Source organism: Salminus brasiliensis, chromosome 23 (genome assembly GCF_030463535.1).
Source record: "Salminus brasiliensis chromosome 23, fSalBra1.hap2, whole genome shotgun sequence".
Taxonomy (NCBI): Eukaryota; Metazoa; Chordata; class Actinopteri; order Characiformes; family Bryconidae; genus Salminus; species Salminus brasiliensis.
Genome location: NC_132900.1, coordinates 30,789,445 through 30,814,756, shown reverse-complemented (window position 1 = coordinate 30,814,756; position 25,312 = coordinate 30,789,445). Strand labels below are relative to the sequence as shown.

The window sequence follows — 25,312 nt, the reverse complement described above, 5'->3', positions numbered from 1 at the left end:
ATTAGATATTAGAGGGGGCTACACGTCCTCCTTTTCCAGGAAAGGTCCTGTTTTTAAGATCTAAAAATGCGTCGGGGATTTCTAAACTGTGCAAAATGTCAGAGATTTTAATTTAATTCAAGTCCCGCCCTCTCGTCGCAACGATTGGTCTGTATGCCAGCTTGTACATCAGCCATTGGTCAAACTACTTCCCATCACAGCTTAAAAATGCCTAAAGACTAATGTACAAGAACACAATTATTAATTATCATTTTAATCAATAATCAAAACCATTCACACACACAGTTATAGCTAGACAGACACACCAGAAGGCTTGATTAGTGTTCGTGAAATTGTCTTTCATTTAATTTGTGTCTTTATTTTATAAAATGTGTAAAGGTTGGTCAAAGTAAAATTCTTTTTGCCTTTATGTATTTTACTTGAGATATTAAATGTAAGAAGATTTGGTCCTATCAGCTATTAGCCTTAGTATGTATATATATATATATATATATTTAATATATATTTATGTTAATTAACATAGCTGCACGGTTTAATAGGCATTTAACACACATTGCCATGGTCCTACTACTTAGGCCCACTTGAAGCCCCCTAGCCACAATATCCTAACCACGGTGGACACCCATGTACGCCCACTGTCCTCTTTCTTGAAAAACAAAATCCCAGAAAACACAACAACAGTCACAGCACTGTCAAACGTTGGTGCTGTTTATGTTGTCTTAAAAAGGTTGTTACAACATTGTCACTACCTCATTATTAAGTTGTCATGGGGTATTATGACTACCTAAAGGCAACTTAGCAGAATTCTATGCAGTTCTGTGCACAACATAAGCCCTATTCGAACAAGATTACATTTCCATGAGGTCCTGGGGTAATTGTTTTGCAGGAGCAACCAACACAATGCTGGCTCTCTAATATATACAGTATATACAGTGTGCAGACCAATAAACCAATGAACAGTGTTTTTGCTTATAAAACCTCCATATCCCATCAGAACAGATAAAGCAGGTGAACATAAATACAGTAAATAAGAAAGACAAGTTTGTAGTGAGATCTTGTCGGTGAGCTAGTCTGAAGAACAGAGCTCGCTCGGTTCCTCCAGGGTTCTCCTGGACGCCCCCCAGTCCAGCCAGCACAGCGTGGAGGATGTGTTCACCTCCATCATCATCATCAGCAGCAGCAGCAGCAGCAGCAGCAGCAGCAGCAGCAGCAGCAGCATCATCATCAACAGCAGCAGCATCATCATCATCAGCAGCAGCAGCATCATCATCAACAGCAGCAGCATCATCATCATCAGCAGCATCATCATCATCAACAGCAGCAGCAGCATCATCATCAGCAGCAGCATCATCATCATCATCAGCATCATCATCATCAACAGCAGCAGCAGCATCATCATCAGCAGCAGCATCATCATCAACAGCAGCAGCATCATCATCATCAGCAGCATCATCATCATCAGCAGCATCATCAGCAGCAGCAGCTCACCTGATTTACCATCATTAAGCCCTGATTTACCACCAAACCAGGTGTTGATCTGAGGAGAACTCTAAGTAACACTAGACTCCATGAGAGAGGAGAACTTTGGAGATGCTCTAATGATGAACACAGTGATGGAGAACCTCCACCACCACTTTCTGTATAGAATTCCTTTAATATTAGTGTTATACTGAGAAATTAAACACATACTGCCCAGATAGTATTTTTTAATATTCCATTTTACGCAGAATTATTCATTTTTTTTAAATAAAAGCACTTGCTTAGTACTAAATACTATGCAACACTAACAAATGCTAAAGTGCTGATGTGTGTAAACACACGTGTGTAACCGTCCACTGTTAGCCAGCTTCCCTCAAGCTTCTCTGGGCTAAACCAACAGCTCAGCCTCGTCGCTTCGGTGGTGTGAATGGTTTGCGTTCAGAACGGGCACAAAACAAACGTTTAATGCCCTGATTCACATTTGCAGACACAAATACGAGCATATATCGCATATATATATACATCTGGGCCGCTTAGGCACGATATTATCTTGGGAAAGGAGCACAACACTTGGCACAGTCCGCTCCGTCCCGTTTGAATTTGTGCGCTGAGGACGGCGCTGCCTCCCATGATGCCTCGCGCAGGATTTCAACGAATTTAGGCGCCGTTTTCAAGCTGGACTCTCCTCCTCGCTGGGCTCGCGGCTCCGCAACTTTCACCTTTTCACAGCCATTAACGCGCTTTTTAACGAAAACAGGCCTGGATTATACGAGGAAAGAGTCCTCCGAGATAAGAGGTGAGCGGTTAAATAGTTTTAATATTTAATATTAATCATAAAAAGCTTCGTTAGAGGTTTCAGCAGCTTTCATAGAGACTGAGGGAACGGGCGGACTGGCTTTAGCTAGCTAACTAGCTAATATAACACCAGCTTATTATTATATAATTATAATTATTATGTTAACTATATGAATATTAATGTGCAGTAAGTGTTATATAGCTAGTTAGATAGACAATGACCCAGCTGGCATGGCTATTATGCTAGCTATGCTATGCTAGCGAGTTCCCATAGTGTTGTGTTGTGGTGGTGGTGTTGCTGTTAGCTTAGCTATAATAGCCGTCATTAATCAACTCCTTCACCTCTGATTAGGCTGTGTTGTGCTAATAGTAGAGTCCACAAACCTCCACCTAAAACAGGGTGAGGTCAGAAACTTCACCTGGATGGAGCTGTAGATATGTAGATAGATATCTCCAGCTAGTTACTAGCTACAGACATCAGATCGCTGCGTATTTAAGCGCTTAGCGATTGAACGCAGCCACAATTTAACCTGATATTTCCCTATAAAGCAAATATATATATATAAAAGTATAAAGTACGAGTTCACCCCAGATTGATGTGATCTCTTCTCCTCTTATTTCCAGCTTTGTTTAGTTTAATAGCTGCTAAACTCATGTTTAGGTCTGTCCTAGATAGATAACTTCAGTGTGTCCAAATGTTTGTGGACACCCCTTTAGATGAATACCTTCAGCTATTTTTTTTATTATTGGCAACACACATAGAGATACATACACACACACAGCTGGTCTAGGACTGCCAATTCAGTAGGACTCAGTAGGATAAACATGAGCCTGTTAGTGTCAGGCGTGGGCTAGCAGAGGGCTGGCTGGCTGGCTGGCTGGCTGGCTATAAAGCCCCCCAGCATTAAGCCTGGGAATGATGGTTATGGTAGTTGTGAGTGTTGAGGTTGAGATGAAGTGGGTGGTGTTCAATCAATCAATCAATCAATCAATTATTCTGACTGAAAGCAATCAAATCCCCACAGCAATGCTCTCTCCCCTCCACCCTAAGCAGTGGAGACAGATCCTCCAACAAAAGCAGCTTGACTTTAGAAGACTGATTCAAGTAAGCAGGTGTCCCGATACTTTTGTCCAGATAGTGGGGCTCGGTTAGTCCGTACACAGGTTGTCCCCGCTCGGTCAACAAAGCGTCCAATAGCCGGTGTAAGTGTTCTCAGGGCGGGTTTCAGGGGCTGTCGAGGCGGAAACATGGCAAGTGTTGTCAGCTGGAGGTTTGGCAGCATCAGCTCGCCCCTTTTGCGTCTCGTAGTTCTCGTTGTTGACAGAGAGGAGCGTCACCATCCCCCCCCCCTTCGTCGTAGTCGTGCTGTGGCAGCTCCTGACGGTGTGTGTGAGAGTGTGTGTGTGTGTGTGTGTGTGTGAGTGTGTGAGAGAGAGAGAGAGCGAGCGAGCAGCGAAACTTTGGTGTTTGGTAGCTGACTGGCTGGCTGGCCACCGCGGGTTTGGGTGGGGAGGCGACTTTTTAAAGCAGCCTTTTGTTATTTTTACATATTTAAGCTGAAGTAAAGTCGTTAGCCTTGCTGCAGAACACGGTGGATGTTCATGTCATGCTTAATTTCGCATTAAACGGTGTTCTTTGTTCTGTGGACTACTACGATTACTACTACTACTACTACTACTACTACTACAGCAGCAGCAGCAGCAGCAGCAGCGTTAGGAAGGCAGGCTTGCCAACCACTGACAACAAAGGCAGGACAAGTCCAGCCAAGTCTCTGCTGCTCGTGCTGCTGGAAGTAGTCGAGTTAATGCATCGCGAGCTGTACCCCGTGGATGCTTTCGAGGGGGGTAGAAACGTGTCTCTATTTGCTTTGTTTATTTATTATTTTAACATTTGGAGAGGAGATGAAGAAGGATAATGGTGACTATCAAGATCATGATGGTGGTTATGATGATGATGATGATGATGATGACAAGCTGGACCAAGTCAAGTCGAGTCAGGCCGAGTTGACCCCTGTCCAAACACTTTCCCCTTCAGAGTTCAATCATGCCAGCAAAAACGACAAAGAGCTCCACTGCTGCGAAGGCACGAGGGAAAGGGTCGCAGGAGGACTCGGACGAGGAGATGCAGCCAGTCCCCCCTAAGCAAACTCGCTCGGGCGACCCAGGACCAGAGCCAGCCCCAGCACCAGCTCTCACTGAGGGTAAGAGACAAAGGATGGCAGACGGAGGAGCTGCTGCTTCACTTTTAGCTCCTTGGCACCAGCCGGTCAGATTAGATAGCTGTCCAGCTAGCTTTACCCAGCATGTCTTACTTTTGGAGGCGTGTTTGTTTTTATCGCCAAGTTTAACTTAAAGTTATATCTCATATGTATATATGTGTATATATATTATTGTAATAGTCTTATGCTGTGTATTTTAGCTGGGAAAGGCGCTTAGGGTTGAAGTGAAGAGGACAGGGCTGCCAGTGTTGTTGTTGTTGGGACGGATTTTTAATAACTTGACTAAGCGTCAGCTAGCACTGCTGCTGTCCCCCTCCGTGAACTTGCCTCCGTGAGTTGGGGCTAGCTCCTTGATTTGCATGGCTTTTGTCCGGGTGGGGTAGGAAATGTCAGTGCTAACTTCACCGTTTTGTTTTAATGGATAAGTCACATAAGCGATGTGGGTCAAACTGTGTGATATTGGCTGTAGCTTTCCAGAATACCAGCTTCAAGTGAGCTTCAGTGAGCTTGTTTATGTTCTGATCGTCCAGAGATGCCCATAGTCTCCTACTGTTGCTAACGACAGTTTCAGCTTTTTACCGTCACCGTGCTGAAGTGTAGGAGCTGTGCTTAATATATATGACCTGGTCCTTACTCAGGGTGGATGGTAGTTTAGGAACTGAGCTGAAGTTTGCGCCCAGTCCCACCCGGTCTTTGTTCTTCTCTGAGCTCCGAGCTTTTATGGGATGTTTTTGTTTGTTTTTGTTTTTTCTTTCATTCTTTCTTTCTTTCCTCCCTCGATCAGACTACCCACCCACCTCTTTAATAGCCCCACCTGAAATGAATGACTTTCTGGAATAAAAGTTGAACTTTTTCTTCTCCCCCTCGTCGTCCTCCTCCTCCTCCTCCTCTTTTTGTTCTCCAGATGCGGCTCCCGGGGAGTCTGCCGAGGCAGTGGTGGATAATCGAAGTTTGGAGGAGATCCTCGGTAGCATCCCTCCACCCCCGCCCCCAGCGATGACCAATGAACCAGGCGCTCCTCGTCTGATGATCACTCACATCGTGAATCGAAACTTTAAATCGTATGCTGGAGAGCAGATCCTGGGCCCTTTCCACAAGGTAAGAGAAGAGACCTTGCTTTACCTGGTTGGTTGGAGAAGTTGGTGGATTGTCGGTTTATCCTGGTCCTGTTAAGTCGGACAAATGGTTGTAGGAACCCGTCTTAACAATTTTTGGTTAATAGAACTTCATAAAAATATAAATATTATTTTATTTTAAAGTTGATCAGTTTATTCTCATAATCGAATAAGGACTTCACATTTGTTAGGCAGTCTTTCAAAAAGTGGTGGAAGTTCATCATTTAAACTTTATTATTATTATTAGTGAAATTCAGAAAATGTGTTTTCTATGTTTCAAGAAGTTTAATTGAATTAAGAAGATATACATTTATTAATGATGTATTGATTAATAATATCAGTGTGATTACAAATCAGTGTTTGTAACTTTTACTTTTGGAAATGTTACTTAGGACGTTTTTTTAATAAAGTTAGTCGATCTTGGATTGTTGTGTGAAAAGTGTTCTGTTGGCTAGGAATAGTAGCGGGTGATGTGTCAAAAATATAGCGGTATTTTAATTTAAGACAATTTTTGATTGGGTTGATTTTATTGGTTGAATTGAACATTATACTTTGGCAAACAGTGACATGGTTGCTGCATTTTTTTTTTTTTAGTTTATTTAAAATGGTCAGATTTGGAAAAAATATAACATTGAAAAATACTTTTCCAAAATAAGAGAAGGCTTGACCTCCATTCAGCTGTTAGTTACTATACATATGATATACTACACTGTAATCACTATACACTGCTTAGTGTTTGCAGGTTCTCTTAAAAAAAAAATAATAATAATTTTTTTGTGCAGTTGGATATTGTGTCCTCAAAAGTGACATCTCTGTGTAATAGCAATAGCTTTATTACATAGTAAATACACTTAGTACTTATAGACAATTGGAATAGGTGTATGATTAGGCTGATTTTGGCTGAGGTTTGTGTTTAGTCACTCACAGCTCACACCCTGAATTATAGAGTGTACTTGTAGTACTTGTTTTTCTCTTCTCCATTTTTTTATGTCTGTCCTAGCATGTGTGGGTTTTTTTCTCTTCAGATTTACGTATACTACGGTTTGTTGGTTGTGCTAGCTGTTAACCAGTGTTTGCACATAACTGGTTGATTTAAAGTAAAATCCACATGCTGTTTCAGAATTAGGACAGAACTGTGTTCATGCCTGCTGTGCAGAATTTAGATGTGACTTTAACCCCGTTCCCCATTCGTCACCTTGCAGCGCTTTTCCTGTATCATTGGTCCAAATGGCAGTGGGAAATCCAACGTGATAGACTCCATGCTCTTTGTATTTGGATACAGAGCTCAAAAAATCAGATCCAAAAAGCTGTCAGTGCTCATTCACAGTTCTGATGGACACAAGGACATCCAGAGCTGCACTGTAGAGGTGCACTTTCAGAAGATTATTGATAAGGTAAAGTAATACATATTTATTAACACACATTACTGTAGTCATGGAACCACTTATAAATGTAGGTACAATAGAATATGTGCATGCTATGTTATGATTTGTTCATTTGTGGATTGTTTTTTCATGTGTAGTGTAATTTCAGTGAAAAGCTGGAAGTTGGATAAGACTTATATTTTATTTGATTAAATTAATACATTCTTATTTTATTTATTTAAAACCACGAGGTGTTTTATATGAATATGCCTTTTAGTATAATTCTTTAGTGATCATTGAAATGTTTTTTTACCCCCTATGTGACTTTATATTCATTTATTACTCTTGGATGTGTGGTGTGTTTGGTTTTTTTTTGTATTTTTATTTTGTCAGAACCAAAAGTATCTTATCACATTTGTATGCAACTGGTAATTTAATTACTTTAATTTAAATACTGCATTATAATTTTATAATTATAATTGGCTTAGATGCACAGGTTGGTTGTATAAATAGTTTTCATAAATGTTCAGTCAGTTTTTTGTTTTTTGTTTGGGTTTTTTTTTTTTTTTTTTGGTTTTTTTTTGGTCCTTGTTTATTTACGTCTATAACTTCTTATATAACCTCTCTCTCTCTTTGTATACACATTTATTTTGGAAGAGATTTATCCTTTGTAAGGAGCTAATTTATTTTATAGCCTATAATTGTGGATGCAGAAACATCAGTGTAGGGCAGCATAACTGGAGGAATGGTACTCCAAGTCTGTATGCATTGTAGCTGTGGTGTTGGTGTACATATTTGTACACTGCTGTAAATTTCACACACTGTGCTACGTTATTTATTTAGACCCATCTAGTGTATTTTATTATAATATTATTTTTAGATTTTTTTTAAGTGCCAGAATTGTTTTTTAACGTAACTTCAGCATGTTGTATCTAGAACCAACTGCTGTGTAGTGTATTTTAATGGAGTGTATAGACAGTGCCTTTACCTTTTTTTAGTGTGTGTGTGTGTGTGTGTGTGTGTGTGTGTGTGTGTACTGAGAAGCTAAGTTGGTTTGTTTGTGCCCCTCCCCCCCCTTTCAGGAAGGAGATGACTACGATGTCATCCCTAACAGCGAGTTCTATGTTTCAAGAACTGCCGGTAAAGATAATTCCTCAGCCTACCACATCAATGGCAAAAAGGCCACTTTTAAAGACGTTGGAACATTGCTCCGCAGCCATGGCATTGACCTTGACCACAACAGATTTCTTATTCTCCAGGTAACAAATTTTTTTTTTTTCTTTTTTTTTCTTTTTTTCCCCTTTTTACCAAGAAGTTACTGGACTTTATTTAACCCATTTCATCATTTCTACTAGCTGTTCTTGTTCTTTGCATAAATAAACATGTACAAAGCCGTGTGCTGAAAATTAGGTCAGGAAATTCTTATTTAAATGGGAATGCTACCCAGCAAAACAAATGGACCCCTGATGCCAGTCCTTAAACTTCTATAGCAGCGCATCATGGTTTTCAACATTGTGGAAAAGGTGCAAACCATAATTTGCTGCTTTAGAGTTTTCAAGGGATAGCATAATCGGAGCCACACCGGACTTTAGGAAAAGGTCTTTGGAAAGTCATCTGAGCTGTCAAAAAAGGTCAGGGTTCAACATCTCTGCTATGCCTTCCCCACTTTAGCAGCACGTAAATATTGGTGTGTGAGAAAATAAAGTCTAACCCCAATATTACTTGTGCTGCTTCAGTGAGGCAGGGTCCAGCATCTTCATTTATTTTAAATATTTACATCTTTCAGTATTATTTTTTTCACTTAAGTTGTTTATACAACTTTTATTTGTCTTTTTTTTTTGTTTTTTTTTTATCCATGTTGAATTTTTTTTTTATTCAGTTTTAATGTTAAGGAATTAAAGCTATAATTAGGGAGCATCATTGAAATTAAATGTGTTCACTTCTCTTGAGCTAGTTTTAAAAATTATTATTGTTGTAGTATAGCGCTCAGTAGGCTTGCAAGCCTGTAGACAAGTTATAGTCTTCTCATACTATACAATTAATGTATGTGACTCTCCTAATTTAATATTAGGATTTTGTACTTTTTAAACACTGGGATGGCTTAATTTGTATTATTCATAATTGGACATGCATTTTAGAAACTACATTTTTAATGTTTTGTCAGGGTTCTATGTAGGTGTAAACATGATAGTTGACTTCATGACTTTTTATTGTCCCTTATGGTAGTATTTCTGTTCTTGTAAAAACATAAAATAAATAAATAGACTTTAATACATGTATAATATTTTTATTATATATAATTTATATTGTGTTTCAACAGTTTGCTTCAGTTATTTAATCACTGTTCTGGATATTTGCCTTCTTATGTTTATTGCTCTTTCATTTTCTACCTGCTTTCTGCATTTACACTCTTTGCAAAGCAAACATTGATTTGTTTTGTTATTAAAAGTGTCATATTTGAGTGGAGCATATATGTTGCAGTAGAATTCTGATTTACAAGTTTACATAAACCCTATAAATTATGCATCTCATAAGTTGTTTTGGTTTTTTGGGGGGGCGGGGGGGTATAGATGAGTATTTATGTCCAAACAAAAAATGGAGTGTGCATGGCAGGGGAAATAAAGATCAAACTACTAATTAAATGAATTAGAAGGCACAGTTAAAATATAGCAGGGTATCCCCCCCCCCCCCCCCCCCCCCTCCCATGCATCCACTTTTCTTCTTCATCCAGTTTATGCTAACATGTAAATATTTATAATTGTTGTTAATGCTGTATTAATGTTTATGATGAATCTGTAATGCTGTTAAACTATTGCTAATATGTATGTGTGGATTGTGGTGTTATTCTGTTTGTGTGTCTGTCTTCATCAGGGGGAAGTGGAGCAGATTGCTATGATGAAGCCCAAAGGCCAGACAGAGCATGACGAAGGTATGCTGGAATACCTTGAGGACATAATTGGCTCCTGCCGACTCAAAGAGCCCATCAACACTTTGTGCAGACGAGTGGAGTTACTCAATGAACAGAGAGGCGAAAAGGTGAGCTTAAACACCTGCCATTACCTCTGCTGTGAAGTTTATTTGCATGCTTAATAAAAGCATTAGCAATTTATCACTTTACCATTTTGTTCTTTACATCTTGTTAAAGTGTCATGTGGCAACAGGTGGTATAATTTTGCACAAGTGTATAGTACAATCTAAAACGTATTATAATTCGAGTGTAGGGCTCGGCATTATAAAAAAATAATAAAAATAAATAATAATAATGTGATGTGCATAAAAGAAATGCATTATAAACAAGATAAATGGCAATATGATACAGTATGATGGAAATTAGAAGGTTAAAATATAAATATTTTTGTAACACCAAAAACACAGTAAATGTATATCTAACCTATTTTTAATATATATATATTTTAAAAGAATTGTGTACATATACAGTACATATTTGTATTTTTTAAATATGTACATATACATTTTTTTTATTAAGTAAAAGTTGCAGTCTTTATAGAATTTCACTGATGCAAACTGCACTGGTTTGTTCTTTGAGATGATAAAATAGTTGTCATGCTGCTACCTTTTGTTGCAATGTTTCTACTTCTTAGTGGAGCAGTCATATAATATTTTATATATAGAATAATGATATTGGACACATTGCCTTGTGGGATTTGAAATGGAAATACTAAGGCTGCATTTAATTTACTTCAGCACATCCAAAGAGGTACTTTTTGCTTAGTGACTTTTCTGGATTTGTTTTGAATCCCATTATCTCCAGTTAAGCATTAGATTTTGAGTCCCACATGTTGTCTGCGTATAAAGGTGAGATGGTTTGTAGGTAAGGTTTAAGGTTTTTTTTGTTTTGTTTTGTTTGTTTGTTTGTTTGTTTTTGGGGGGGGGGGGGTTAGGAAATTTGTTTGAAAATTTAAGGCTCCTAAATCCCTGTACAGAATGTACTATTTTGAGGTTTTCTTTGTTTATTTTGGGCCCAAGAGCATTTATTCAGTTGCATTGTTTGATTTATGTGATTATGTTGTGTATACAGTCTTTTCTAAGTTTTGCTGACAGTGCTGTCTTGCCTTATTTATGTTGGCTAAAGTTCTCAGTTCAGGGGTGTCTTTCCCTCCTTACATGTCAGCTTTTTACAAGATCAAGCATGAAAGCAAGGGACCACAGGGCTCAAATCACCAACCTTTTTTCGTTCTTTATTTATTTGATTTATTTTTTGCATTACCACGTTTAACTGAAGGGCTTTGGAACTCATGACACTGTTCATGCAGTCTTTTAGTTTTGCCAACAAGGACTCCCCTTTTTGTCTATTTTCTGGCTTGCCAATAACAATTGCAAAACATTCAGCAATAAAGAAACTGAGTGATGGTGAGATTTATGTATTTAATTATTTTAATTATAATGATCCAGAGCTGCTAGCATTTTTGGTTTGCAGGCAGTGGGAGTAGTGCTGTGAGGTCTGTTTGGTGGATAAGCAGACCTTGCTGCTTGCTTAGCTCAGCAAATTATGTTTATCATATAAACTTGAACACGGCACAGAAAGGCTGTCATGTAGATGGATCATGCATAAGGTGATTTTAAGGGAAGAAATGCTGGAATTCAGAATGGCAAAAATAAGTGAAATCTGCAATACTGTTCAAATTGTTTATTAGTGTTTAGTTTATTACCTTACACTTGCTTTACAATGGTGAGCTGAAACTTTAAGTAACTTGATCATGTTTATTTTCTTTTATATCTCTAAACCTTAATTTTGTTGTTGGCCAAAGGTCCTAATCGCACTGCTTTTAAAACGTTTAGGTCTCCTGTTTAAATATGTTGGCTGTGAGATGTGTGGACTTAAGTTTAGCAGCAAGACTAATATTAATCAGTTAAATTGAATTTTATTGATTAACCTAAATGGATTAATTTAAACGTGAATGGCCTATTCAGCAGTCTCCCTTGCTCTTGCATTTGCAGCTGAATCGTGTAAAGTTGGTGGAGAAGGAGAAGAATGCCCTGGAGGGTGAGAAGAACAAAGCGGTCGAGTTTCTCACTTTGGAGAATGACATGTTCAAGAAGAGGAGCCAACTCTGCCAGTTCTATGTGTAAGACCATGAAATTACTCCCATTACACTCTTAAAATAATATCATATAGCTTTAAATAGAACTTCCTGCCAACACACTTTCTAGCGCAACATGAGGGTGAAGTTAAACCTTTGACAGGATAGTCATGATGTAGGCTAAAATATTCTGTGGTTGGAGTTAAAATCTTGAATTTCCATGATCGTTTGACTCCTTAGTTGTCTTAATGTTTTTGACCTTTATGGTTTTCCATCTTGACTGCCCACAGGGGTGAGCAGTTTTGCCCAAACCTGGTGCTAAAACATCAGACTGATTAGTTTACCCCTTATATCCGGTGTTCTCTTACTGGACTGGAAGAAACGGGGGCAGAACAAATCTGTATAAATATGAGCTTATGGTTTGATGTATTTATTTGTTGTGTAAGAAAACTTTACCAATCACCGTCTAGAGGAGTATTTTTATTGCAATTAAATCATGTCACATTATTAAGCAAGCTGTTTTGCAATAAGGACAATGTAATTTGCAATTGTTTTTAGTAGTAGTAATAATGGAAATAATAAATGGTAATAGTATCTTATGTATAATGTGTAGTCATAGTGACATTACATCAGTAGGCTGTTGAATAAATTGTAAATTATGATCATAACATTTGGAGAATATTTACAGTGAAATTTCCATTACTAAAATTGGTGTGAGGTGGTGTTTTTTGGTTTTTGCTTTGTTTTATGCCCTTTGGAAACCTTTAGTCGGCATTTGCTTTTAAAAATGCTTTAATGAGCTCCAAAAGGTGGGTTTTTATATATCTATCACCGCTAATGGGGACCGAGTGTGTGTGTGTGTGTGTGTGTGTGTATGTCCCCAAAACAAGGTTTAGTTATAAACGGCCAGATGGACAACACATAACATTTTAATGGCCCATAGCACTGGTTAATATTAGGTTTTAAAGCTTTTACGTGCTCTTGAATGCGTGGCAAGCTGCTCTCGTGCAAGCCAAGAGTACAATAATGGCACAATTGATATGAATGAAAGTCCCAGACGCTCCATATGATAATAGGGAGGCAGTCTGAATGCTGTTGTACAAGCAACTGGTGTTAATTTGTCCCTCACAGAGCTTTAGTAAGCTTTTGAAGCATTATATATTAGATTGATTTAACAGACTCTGCCATGATTCACTTTTTCTGGACTTGGGTTTCAGATTGTAAGCGGTGTCAGGTTCCACCTGAGAGCAAAGCCATCCATCAGCAGGCCTGACGGCACATGCACATGCCATATCCTCTTGGAGCGCATTGCTACAGTCACAGACTGTAGAGCTTATGCCATGAAAATGCCTTGATATGGCCTAGAATTGAAGTGGACATATTTTGGGTGATTCTTTTAACAACATCTGTGCATTCGGAGCATTAAAAGATCCACATTTAAAGTTCTTAATATGTTAAATCTGAGGCTCCGTCCTGTAGCTTTGAATGACAGATGGCCGTGCAAGAATGCATAGGCATTAAAACTAAAAGGTTCAGATCTATTTAATTTAGTTGTAATATGGTTTTAGAGGTGGATTCTGTGTTTGAGGAATAGTAAATATTTATGGTGTTGTCTGTATTACTGCACAGGCCCACCCACAGGCTGTTTGAGGTCCTAAACAATTTTGATGTAGGTCCTAGGACTATTAGGGGTCAAACAGAGAACAGGCTTGCTCATGCTAAGACCGAGCATGTATCTTCCCTCGTCCGTCCAGTTGGTTGAATGATTGGCTGTTGGCTCTGTAATTGACGAGTGCCATATCCAATGAGCGTGCCAAAAGCAGGAGTGTAAAAGTAAAACCTTTATTATATTATTATTTAAACCTTTATTTTTAATTACATTTGGAATAATTTTAGCATCCCTTGCCATTAGGCTGATATCTCCAAATGCTTGCATTTTTGTCAAAGCACAATAAATAAATGCTACTTATTTAGTTTTAATTTTGCCACTTTTTAATTTGGATCAGAAGCTGGTAATTTATGTGTAGGTCTGTGCAGCAGTGAGGTCCATCGTCCTCATGCAGGGCTCTTATCTTAACTGCCCTTTTTTCCTTCCCCCTGTCCTTTCCTCCACATAGTGAATGCGTAGTCTACAGAAGTCTAGGCAACGCACTGACTTCAGTCCTTTCTGCATACAAATTCTAGTGCTAGTAGTTCCTTAACTAGTTGTTAGGATGTGATGTAACCAATTAAGATGATGATTGAACAATGATTGTGTATTTTGTGGTAAAGCTCCTCTCAACCTCCTTGTCTGTACAAGGTTGTCTCCACTGTTTGTTTTTAAATGCATGTGTTGGTTTTGTCAGGCATGATTTGCAGCAGCGTGTGGCTGAAAAGGAAGCAGAGAAACAGCAGATCCAGGAGGACACCAAGGGACTGACTGAAAAAAGCAACCAGCTCACAGAGGAAATGAAGGGGAAGAACGAGGCCCTGAAGAATGTGGAGAAGTAAGAATGAGGGCCTGACTCATTTGGGCTTTCAGGGTTGGGGTTATTTCATTTTTTTTATTATTATTATTTTTGTCTGTGAGTGAGATGCATGGTGATGGTGGTGGGGGGGGGGTGGCTTGCACAATCCATCTCAAAATATTTAGTTGGTATATCAGTTGGCTCCCATTGTCCCCCTCTCAGTATTGTTTCTTTTGTATTACCACAGCTAAAAGGAGCAGGAGTTGAACTGCCTGTCCTGTACACTCATTACCCCACCCTCCTCTTTCACTGAAATGGCAATTTAGGGACATTCAGAGCTCGGGTTTCTCAGCTCAGTGGAGTGTTGTGTTGTCTCTCCAGGAAATTGGGCAAGCTGACTAAGTTCATTGAGAACCAGAAGGAGAAGTTCACCCAGCTGGACCTCCAGGATGTAGAGGTGCGCGAGAAGCTCAAACACACCAAGAACAAAACCAAGAAACTTCAAAAACAGCTACAGAAGGACAAAGAGAAGGTGTGTTGATGCTTCATCCTGTAAACTACATGTGTCTCGATTAATAAATCCTTTCTAGAAACTAGCAGATATGGAGCTGGTCTCCCTTTGCAGCTCTACCAGCAGCAGGTCTGAAACTCTGCAGTTATGGAGTCAGTTGGAGACTTTTCTGCACTCTGCTCTGAGCTCAGCACTCGGCCCTGACCCCGCTCTGTAACTTTACGTGGTCTGACACTTGGTGGCTGAGCTGGTTCCTCCTAAACGCTTCCACTGTTCAATAAAACAGTTGATGGTTGTTGTTGCAGCAGTGGCTCCTATTACAGAACCATGCTGGAATTCAGTAAGCTTTTTGGAACCACCCATCCTTTTACTAATGTGTGTTGAGGCAGACTGCATGGCTGTGGGCATGCATTTAACCAGTTGTGGCCTGAATTGAGTATAATTCAGTACTCTTGTCCATTATAGTGTATTTCTCAGTGGAATACTTAAATGTGCAGTTTTTCTGCTGAATGGTCTAGTATATATTAACTTTTAGGTACATTTTAAGTATCCAAGATACTGTATATGTGGCAGTTTGCTAGTTGATGGTGAAGGTTTGTTAACCAGTAAGGTTTAAAGTCCTCATGAGACTGGTCTCTGGCTGTATTAATAAATAATGATGCTGTGTTTTAAGACCATTTAAGCACCATTTACCTGTCAAAGTTATATGATGATCTTTTTTCTCAAGTCAAACCAGAACAAGAACCATAGGAATATGCTTTTCTAGAACATTACATTACATTACAACAGACATGAACCAGCATCACGGTCAAACAAGTGTATTGATTTTATAAAACATGGCCTACATGCCATTTGGGGCAACAGTTACTCATGTTTTAGGTGGTAATAATAACCTTAATATTTGTCCTTAATATAAGTTGCCTTAGGGTAACTTGCCTGTAATTACTCCTAGGAGGTGCCTCTACTTAAACGTATGGTACAAAATGAACGTGTTTATAACTACGGGCAATCTGTTGTTTTCTATGCTTTTCAGTTTGTGATATGCCACTTCAGGGAGATTACACAGGCTTACAGCACTAAACTCACTTTCTCAAACCCTTAAAGGTTTTCTTGGCTTATGTTCAACTTGTTTGAATGGGTCTTGCTCACTCTCTTTCCTCTTGCGTTGGCCTTCATAAGCCAAAATAATCTGACTGTAATAAATGGATGTGAGATTTGGGGGAAAGAGAGAGAGGGGGGGGGGGTCATCAGGGCAGGGCAGTCCAGCTCTCTGGGGTGCAGTGTTCTGTAGCATGCCTGTAAAGTATAGCTTTGTTTAACAATCACAGCAGCCAGTTTCCCTTTTCACCCGCAAATTAACCCTATATTAAAGGCCCTGCTAGTCCCCCACCCCTTCCACCCACCCATTGCCATGGATGGTACAGCAGGAAACCTGGGTTTACACAGCTGTCTGGCACCTATGATCTGAGAGAAGCAGCATCAGACAGTACTTTTTTTTTTGCTGCTTTTTTTTGGGGGGGGGGGGTGAGAACAACTGTTTGGTTTTCCCTCCCTTTTGTAACAAGGTGGTGGTGGTAGCTGTCACAAATGGCAGTCTCCGTTGTCTCACCACTGCATCATTTAGGTCTACAAGCCATACAGTATCGTCTCCACAAGTTTCAGTGACCTTTCTATACTGACTGGAGCAGGGTGCCTGGGGACATTCAAATGCAGTCAAATGCCCTTAGGATAACAGGCCACAAATCCACCTCCCCTCCGTTCACAATGTATATAACATTGTGAACTTGTAGATGGAAAGGCCTCACTTGCCCTCATAAACACAGTTTACAGTTGAAGAAAGTTGGTGCTTTCCTCTTTGTACATCATTAGTGTTAATCAAATGTAAACTGGATCTTTCATGTTTTTTTTTTTTGTTTGTTTTTTTTTAGTTGGAAGAGGTCAGAAATGTCCCTGCCAGCAGTGAGAAAATCATTATGGAGGCCTCTGCCCAGAAGGAAAAGTTGGAGAAGCAGAAGGTGAAGGAAGAAGAGGCCCTGGCCCAGGTGATGGAGAGTCTGAAGGAGGAGACCAGCGGCCTGCAGCTTGAGAAAGAGGTTTGCCACGCTACAGTACATGATACTTTAATGAGTGCATCCAATGCTACTTGGCCAGAAGACCGTTACGGTGATGTGTGTTTAATAAGTGGTTATCGATGCCTAAATTTATTTCCCTGTGCCTGGACAGCTTTTGAACTTAGGATAAGTTTGAGTTTAACCCTAAAGTGAATATAGCTGTTCCCACTTTTTCTCTCTGATAGGATGCACCCAGATGCCTAGTTTTGTTCACTCTTGCTTACGTGACGCTGCGACATTACAAGCACGTATAGTGTTGTATAGGTCCTCCTTTTCCGCTTGACTGTCCGACTGACAACCTTTTACAGAACGACTGTGTTGAAACTCTGACTAGGGTCTAACAGAAGACTACTTCTCTTGTCTACCTAAGCTCAAGCTTGCTTTTGTTTTAGCTGAACCAATGTGGAGATACTGCTGTCCTGTGGCACCAGTATTAATTACATTATCCCACCTGTGTTACTGCTGTTGTTGCTGCTGGTCCATTCATTATGAAATTTTTTTGACTGTGTAAAGAAATGTCATTTAAATTGTCAAAGTGAAACATCAAAAATGGAGATAATAGATTATGACGTCAATATTTCCCTTAAGTCTTTGTTGGGCAGCAGTGCTGAGTGTATGGCGGGAAGTGTTCAGCCTTTTCCTTTTCTCTGCAGCAAAAAGAGAAGGAGCTTCTGGAGCTCAGTAAGGCAGTGAATGAGACGCGCTCACAGATGGATGTAGCTCAGTCAGAGTTGGACATCTACCTGAGCCAGCACAACACTGCAGTTTCACAGCTCAACCAAGCTAAAGAGACCCTGCAGAGCACCGCTGACACACTCCGTGAAAGAAGAGCTGCCATCAAAGATCTGCAGGTCAAGATACCAAAGTGTGAGCAGGAGCTCAAGAAGGTTAGTCTGCTTAGAGGTGTTTGTCTTGTTTGTTTAGAGATACTAACTGAAGAGCGGTGCAAAAAAACTCTGAATTCTAGGCCTGCTTTCAGATGAGGATACCGCAAATGTATTTGTGTATGTTAAATTAGGGCTGGGCGATATGGTATAAATACTATATCACAATATTGAAAGATTTATTTTTTCTCCCTGCGATACACAATATTTATAATACATGTAATCACAGACTAAAAACATCAGTAGTGACAAATTCTCATAAACTGCTATTCAGATCCTCTCCCGTTCTGAATAGAGGGGTTTTTATTAAACATCTGCTGCTCTTCATCTAATGAACCCAGTCTAATTACACTGTTAGTAATGAAACATGCAGCTGATCAGTGTTTATTAAACACTAACAGTCTCCTCCATTCTCATAATAAAATGGATCACAAAATGATCAAATATTGCCCAACTTTACGTTAAATATAATATCTAAAAATGATGATAAACAAATCTTTGTGTGTAGGATGAAAGCGAGCTGGAACAGATCTCCGAGCAGGATGGGCAGGCAAGGGGAGTGGTCAGTGACCTGAGGCAGAAGGTTGAGGAGGCAAAGAGCTTTCTGTCCTCCAACCGCAGCAGAGGTAAAGTGCTGGATGCCCTCATGCAGCAAAAACGGAGTGGCAAGATCCCTGGCATCCTTGGACGCCTGGTAAGTTGATAATGTGAATATTATTATAAAATAATGCATTACAAATGCATATCATCTTTGCTTAAAATGTGATTGGCTTTTGATTGATTGTAAATTGGGATTTGAATGATTTCACTTCAGGGTGACTTGGGGGCCATTGATGAGAAGTATGATGTTGCCATTTCTTCAAGCTGTGGCTCGCTGGATAACATCTTGGTGGACACCATCGACACAGCCCAGAAATGTGTCACTTTCCTAAAGTCCCAGAATATTGGAGTGGCTACTTTTATTGGTCTTGATAAGGTGTGAATAAAAAGTTCTGTGATGGCTTTTTTTATTTTATTGGATTTATTAGGCATCTATCCATCCCAAATGTCTTGAACAACAGACTCAATCTTGTTTCCTTCTGCTTGTAGATGAAAGTTTGGGAAAAAAACATGGGTGCCATTTCCACTCCAGAGAACATTCCCCGGTTGTTCGACATGGTGAAGCTAAATGATGAATCCATCAGGCCCGCATTCTACTTTGCCCTGAGAGACACACTGGTGGCTAAAGATCTGGAGCAAGCAACTAGAGTGGCCTTCCAGAAAGATAAACGCTGGAGAGTGGTTACCTTGCAGGGACAGATCATTGAACAGGCTGGTAAGATGCTCTTCATTGGATTGAAGCATGATTGTGTCACAGAAGACACCGTTTTCCCTTCTTTTAAAACTTCCATTTTTCCTGTCTTACAGGCACCATGACTGGAGGAGGAGGACGTGTAATGAAAGGCAGAATGGGCTCTTCTATTGGCACTGAAGTAACACAGGAACAGGTGAGATCACAAACCTACTTCCATCTGTTCCACATTAGTCCAGTCTTTGGATCCATCGTGTATCTGACTCTGTGTGTTTGTGTAGCTGGACCGTATGGAGAGTTCACTGAATGAGAAGGTGGTGCAGCTGCAGGGCTGGCAGCAAAGGAAACAGCAGCTTGAGGAGAAGGTGCACAAACAAAGACGGGAGCTCAGAGACATGAAGAACACATTGGAGAAATACACAGCCAGCATTCAGGTCAGCCAAAATACATGCCTCAAAAGGCCCTCTGAATGCCCTGACAGGTTTAAAAGGAAAGAATTGCTGTGTTCTCTCTGCACTTTTATGGAAAATGGTGGCATCTCTTGTGCAAGTCTGTACAGTGTGTTAGAATGTGTAGTATAGCCCTGAAATAATGCTCATAAGAAATTTGTCACTCTTAATAATGTTTTAACCATTTTTTTCCCACATAATAGAGTCTTGAAGAGCAAGAGGTCCTCATGAAGTCTCAGATGAAGGAGTTGGAAGCAAATGTTATTGCTGCTGCTCCAGACAAGGCTAAGCAAAAACAATTGGAGAAGAGCCTGGATGCCTTCAAGAAAAGTAGGACGATTACTACAAATTTGATTGTATGTGCTTGTACAATTTTATATTTTATTTTTTTAGGCAGTTTATAAATCAGAATTAAGAAATTCTCTCAAATCTTTCCTAATGAAACATGGGAAGACCACAGCTCCAGAAGTTAACATTTCTGTCTGCTGATGCTCACTGAATTCATCTGGATGAGTTAGACCAGGGGTGGGGAACTTCAGTCCTAGAGGGCCAGATTCCTTCACGGTTTTGTGGTTTTCCTGCTCAAGCACACCTGATTCAACTTGCTTGTTAACTGCCAGGTTTAGTAGTTGTGTCCGAGCAGTTGTTAAATCAGCAAACTGTGCTGCCGAACAGGTGGAAAATGCTGAAGCGGGAAATATTGCGAAGTTTGATGACTGCACTGTTTAACAAACTAACAAATGAAACCCTGTTTTGTCTCCCTTAAGACTTTGAGGCTGCCTCCAACAAGGCTGGAAAGGTTGAGGCAGAGGTGAAGCGACTTCACACTCTGATTGTGGACATCAACAGCCACAAGCTCAAGGCCCAGCAGGACAAACTGGATAAGGTCAACAAAGAACTGGATGAATGTTCCTCAGCCATCACTAAAGCCCAAGTGGCCATCAAGACTGCTGGGCGGTGAGTAAATCTTTTAGGATGGTACTCCTGGGTTGGAAGCACTATCATAAAGATCATAATGAGATTCTAGTGTGGGGGCTGTGCAAACATTCTTCTGACACCAGTTGAATTTGCATAAATTGATTGAGCAAGAACTGGAAATTGATGGAAATAAAGGAGTTTTTCAACCAATTAATTTTAATCTTCCTCTCCTTATCCTCACAGTAATCTAAAGAAGTCTGAGGAAATAGTGGCACGTCTAGAGGCTGAGATTGCAGAGAATGAGAAGCTCATGGAGGAGCTTATGGAGCAGTTGAAGAAACTGGAGGAACAAGCAGGAGAGATCATGAAGACCTGCCAAGAGGCTGAGGTACAGATCTTATCAGTGGGGTTATTGAAGGGTTCTAACGTTCCGCTTCAGTGCTGGCCACTTTCTACACAGTGCTAATAATATTTTTCCATGAATACTCTTACTCCTCTACACAAAATCTACAGCTCCACTGACCGTGCTTGTGGTCTGCCTTACTTGTAGGAGGCGCTGCCTGAGGTGCAGGAGCAGCATCGTGGAGTACTGCAGGAGATCAAGGCTGTTCAAGAACAGGAGCATGCTCTGCAGAAAGACTCATTAAACATCCGTCTAAAAGTTGAGCAAATCGACACAGCCATTGCCGAGTGCCAAAATAAGAGCAAGCACTGGGAGAAAGAGGTGAGTCATGTGTGGAATGATGGCTTTCTCCTTAGCTTACATATATAATGGACCTTTTCACACTCTGAAGACTTTAGAAGGACATTCCTCATATTTTTAAAGTAGTGAGTAAAGTTATGTCATTTTCAACAATTTTTAAATGTATGTGTAGTTGAATATCCAAGCATGAAGTTCGGTATCAGATTAGCCATCTGGCATCTTTTAGAAACCAGAACAAATTTAGGATGGGTGGATTCTAACTCTATATACCAGCATCAAAACAAACAAATATTATTCAGCCCTACACTGTAATACTGAATGAACAGATTAACTTACCAGGAGATGGTAGAAATGCACAGTCATGGACAATCTCCTAATTCTGGCTGTTAACAGCTTTCCCAAGCCATGTGGATGCTTTAAAATAATCTTTTGAAAGTTATTCCTAGAGAAATATCAGGGAACAGCACCACCTCTGAGCATGATTTAACCCGAAGAAGTCTCAGAAAAGTGACTGATGCATGAACATGAACTTTTGAACATGAACATTTACATGAGAATTGGGATCGCCCACGCTTTGAATTGCCTGGATCCATTTAGATCTTAGTATGACGCCTTAGCAAAACGCCTTACAGTTGGACTGTGCCATTTGTTCTGGTTCGACCGGACACTCCAACAGAACCTAGAAATGTGAAAAGGGTCTATTCTCAGACTTTTTTTTTTTTTTTTTTTTTTTTCAAAAATATTACTGTATTGTCACTGTTGGATCTTTCTTCTTCAGTCCACAAAGCTTGCACTGCATTCTATTGATGATCAACCAGCAGAGGAACTGCCTAAGCTGACCCCAGAGGATCTGGAAGCTATCAGGAACCCAGATGTCATTAAAAATGAGATTGCTCTGCTGGAAGACCGTTGTGCCCAGATGAAGCCCAACCTAGGAGCTATAGCAGAGTTCAAAAAGAAGGTACATGGATGTTTCCTTGACTCATCATTTATATCTTGACCATTTGTGTATTTTGTACTTGTTGTATCTTAATCATCCTCCATCGTATTTTGTTTGTGGGAATACACAGGAGGAGCTGTATCTGCAGAGAGTAGCTGAACTGGATGAGATCACCGCCCAAAGAGACAATTTCAAGCGAGGGTGTGAGGATCTGCGAAAGCAGAGACTGAACGAGTTCATGGCTGGCTTTAATATAATCACCAACAAGCTGAAGGAGAACTACCAGATGTTGACACTAGGGGGTGATGCAGAGCTGGAGCTTGTGGACAGCCTGGACCCATTTTCTGAGGGCATCATGTTCAGGTGGGGACGCCAGTAGTGCAATTTAAGTATTTAAGATTATTCAACCTTCAAGCTGCAGTTGTTGCTCATGTCAGCAGTGTTGGAAGTTTTGAAACATGCTGATCGTAAAAGACCATAACTATGAATGACTCATTTTTTTGTAAACTATTTTTGGCTTATTCAAGAGTATGACATGGAAATTAACTGAACGTTCCTCTGTGTCATCAGTGTGCGTCCTCCTAAGAAGAGCTGGAAGAAAATCTATAACTTGTCTGGAGGAGAGAAGACTCTGAGCTCTTTGGCGTTGGTCTTTGCACTGCATCACTTCAAGCCCACACCTCTCTACTTCATGGACGAGATAGATGCTGCACTGGACTTCAAGAATGTGTCCATCGTGGCCTGCTACATTTATGTGAGTTATTCTGAGTGCTTTTATTCGCACCTCTCTGCACAACAACTTACTGGTTCCAAACATTCACCTCTAAAATGAAAACACTTGGCACGGGAACCTTCAGTGTTATTCCAGCCGGCCAGTTCATTAAAACCACCTCCTTGTCCATACGATCAGCTCCACTCACCATTTAGAAGCACTGTGGAGTTTTGTAAGAGTGGTTGGTATACCTGCAACTGAGCTGCCACACCACGTGGGAGACCAGGGTTCGATTCCCAGTCTGGGTGACTATGCTGTGCTACACCAATAAGTCCTCGGGCAAGACTAACACGCCTAACTCTACATTGACCCACCTAAGTAACCCTGTAAGTCGCTCTGAATAAGAGCATCAATCTGAGCAGACTGTAGAATTAGTCATTCTCAGCACTGACACTGACCGCAGTGCAGCTGGAGTGGTTAAACACTGTCCACTCTATTAGACACTCCTACTTAGTTGGTCCACCTTGTAGATGTAAAGTCAGAGACCGGCTCATCTATATCCCTACATTGTGATACACGTACCATCTGTGTCCATCTTGGCCTCTTTTCAATGCTCAGGACCTCACAGGACTGAGCTCCACCACCATGTCAGCCACCCAAATACCACCTACCTACCTGAGCATTGAAGAACAGGGTGAAAGGAAGCTGAGATGGACACACATGGCATTGTAGCACACAGTAATGCGGCGCCCAGGGAGCAAAAAGTGTGAAGGGCCTTGCTCTGAGCCTGGATATGGAACCCACAACCCTGTCATTAATAGGCCAGAGCTCTAACCGCTGACCCACCACTGCCACTAAATGTGTTGTCCGATATAGATAGAGATCAGCTTCTGTCTCTGACTTAACATCTACAAGGTGGACCAACTAGGTAGGAATGTCTAATAGAGAGGACACTCGAGCAGCACTGCTGTCTGATCCACTCATACCAGAATACACACTAAACCCACCACCACCATGTCTCAGTGTCACTGCAGTGCTGGGAATGACCCACCACCCAAATACTGCAGTCTGCTCTGTGGGGTTCTGACCATTGAAGAACAGGGTGAACGGAGGCTAACTGAGAAACAGATGGATACAGTCTGGAGGTCTAGAACTACAGAGTGCTGCTATATGGGATGTGAAGCTGATTGAATGGACAGTGAGTGTGGAAACAAGGAGGTGGTTGTAGTGAAGTGGCTGGTCGGTGTATATTGCCCCTTAATAGATCTGAACTATGGCTTTAAATCTATTTTACTGCCACCACACTGGTATCAGCTGAATTATTATGGTTATACTGGTCAAGTGCTTTTGTTTTTAGCAAAGACCACTGTTGTCTAAATTAAATGGACACTTGGTCTGCTTGCCTAAACATTTGTTTTATGGATTTGATTTGTTTAAAAGCCTTTTAAACCCCCAAAACGACAACCTTTCAATCTTTCTCAACAGGAACAAACCAAGAATGCTCAATTTATCATTATTTCTCTGAGGAACAACATGTTTGAGATGGCTGATCGTCTGATCGGCATCTACAAGACTCACAACACCACTAAGAACGTGGGCATCAACCCCAAAACCATTGTCCTGAAAAATGTTGAAGTTGCATCAGGGTAAAACCGTATACTCGTGATTTAATCAAAGTGGTCTGTATTCATCTTTCTTCTATTCTTTTTTTTTTCTGAAAGAACCTTGATTACACTTGCACTGTTTCTCTTCTCTGTGTAAATTAACCCTGTTTTCCTCTTTTACTGCCCTTCTTGAATAAGCTGCTGTTTATACGAATAAAGTTTATATAAAAAATTGACCCAACGCTCCTCCTTGATCGCTGCCCCCATCCTGCAAGTAAAGTATGGATCAAAGTATTAGGACACCAGTTTTGATTTGCATTTAGCAACAAGCATTAGTGAGGTCAGGATGTTGAATGATCACCACAATCATTTGATATCATATATATACACCCCTCTACTAGCCCTTGCCTGGCATTAGGCAGCATGGTGCCAATAGTTTCATGATGTTTATTTGCAAAAGAGTCCTATTCTATTGGCAGTACTTCTCTTCAGGGACTAAGCTGTGCGTGCAATTTAAAGTAGCTGAAAGCATTCATTAGAAGGGGTGTCCACAAACATTTGGACCTACCCTGACCGTCAGATGGGTCACTATAGCAGGGCTTACTATTGAACAATGCCAGTACTGTCATCTTATCCTTTGCACTGCTGGGCATGACCAGTTTGCAGCCTGGCTTTTATAAACCAGTACCCATAGAAAATGTGCTACAGGTGTCCAGTGTCAACGGTGA

General features: G+C 40.4%; 1 protein-coding gene across 2 annotated transcripts; it reads left to right on the top strand.

The window, feature by feature from the left end:
• The first annotated feature begins 2,165 nt into the window (after positions 1-2,165).
• Positions 2,166-24,820, top strand: smc4 (structural maintenance of chromosomes 4). 2 transcript variants are annotated; one of them, XM_072669182.1, is made up of 24 exons: positions 2,166-2,275; positions 4,310-4,475; positions 5,398-5,591; positions 6,811-7,002; positions 8,055-8,231; positions 9,844-10,008; positions 11,932-12,059; positions 14,360-14,500; positions 14,843-14,993; positions 16,901-17,065; positions 17,737-17,970; positions 18,476-18,661; positions 18,782-18,943; positions 19,057-19,282; positions 19,375-19,454; positions 19,540-19,692; positions 19,911-20,037; positions 20,475-20,664; positions 20,869-21,013; positions 21,176-21,349; positions 22,107-22,289; positions 22,399-22,631; positions 22,839-23,022; positions 24,466-24,820. In XM_072669182.1, exons 2-24 carry the CDS (start codon positions 4,319-4,321, stop codon positions 24,628-24,630), a joined length of 3,912 nt encoding a protein of 1,303 aa, XP_072525283.1. In that variant the 5' UTR covers positions 2,166-2,275; positions 4,310-4,318; the 3' UTR covers positions 24,631-24,820. The 2 variants fall into 2 exon arrangements, with proteins under 2 accessions (XP_072525283.1, XP_072525282.1); XM_072669181.1 differs by lacking the exon at positions 2,166-2,275 and adding an exon at positions 3,715-4,192.
• The last annotated feature ends 492 nt before the right edge of the window (positions 24,821-25,312 follow it).

What these genes read in the sequence shown, in the direction of transcription:
- smc4 (XM_072669181.1), top strand. An exon ending in AGACCTGCCAAGAGGCTGAG is followed by an intron (nt 21,014 to 21,175) that starts GTACAGATCTTA and finishes CCTTACTTGTAG; the next exon opens with GAGGCGCTGCCTGAGGTGCA. An exon ending in TAGCAGAGTTCAAAAAGAAG is followed by an intron (nt 22,290 to 22,398) that starts GTACATGGATGT and finishes GGGAATACACAG; the next exon opens with GAGGAGCTGTATCTGCAGAG.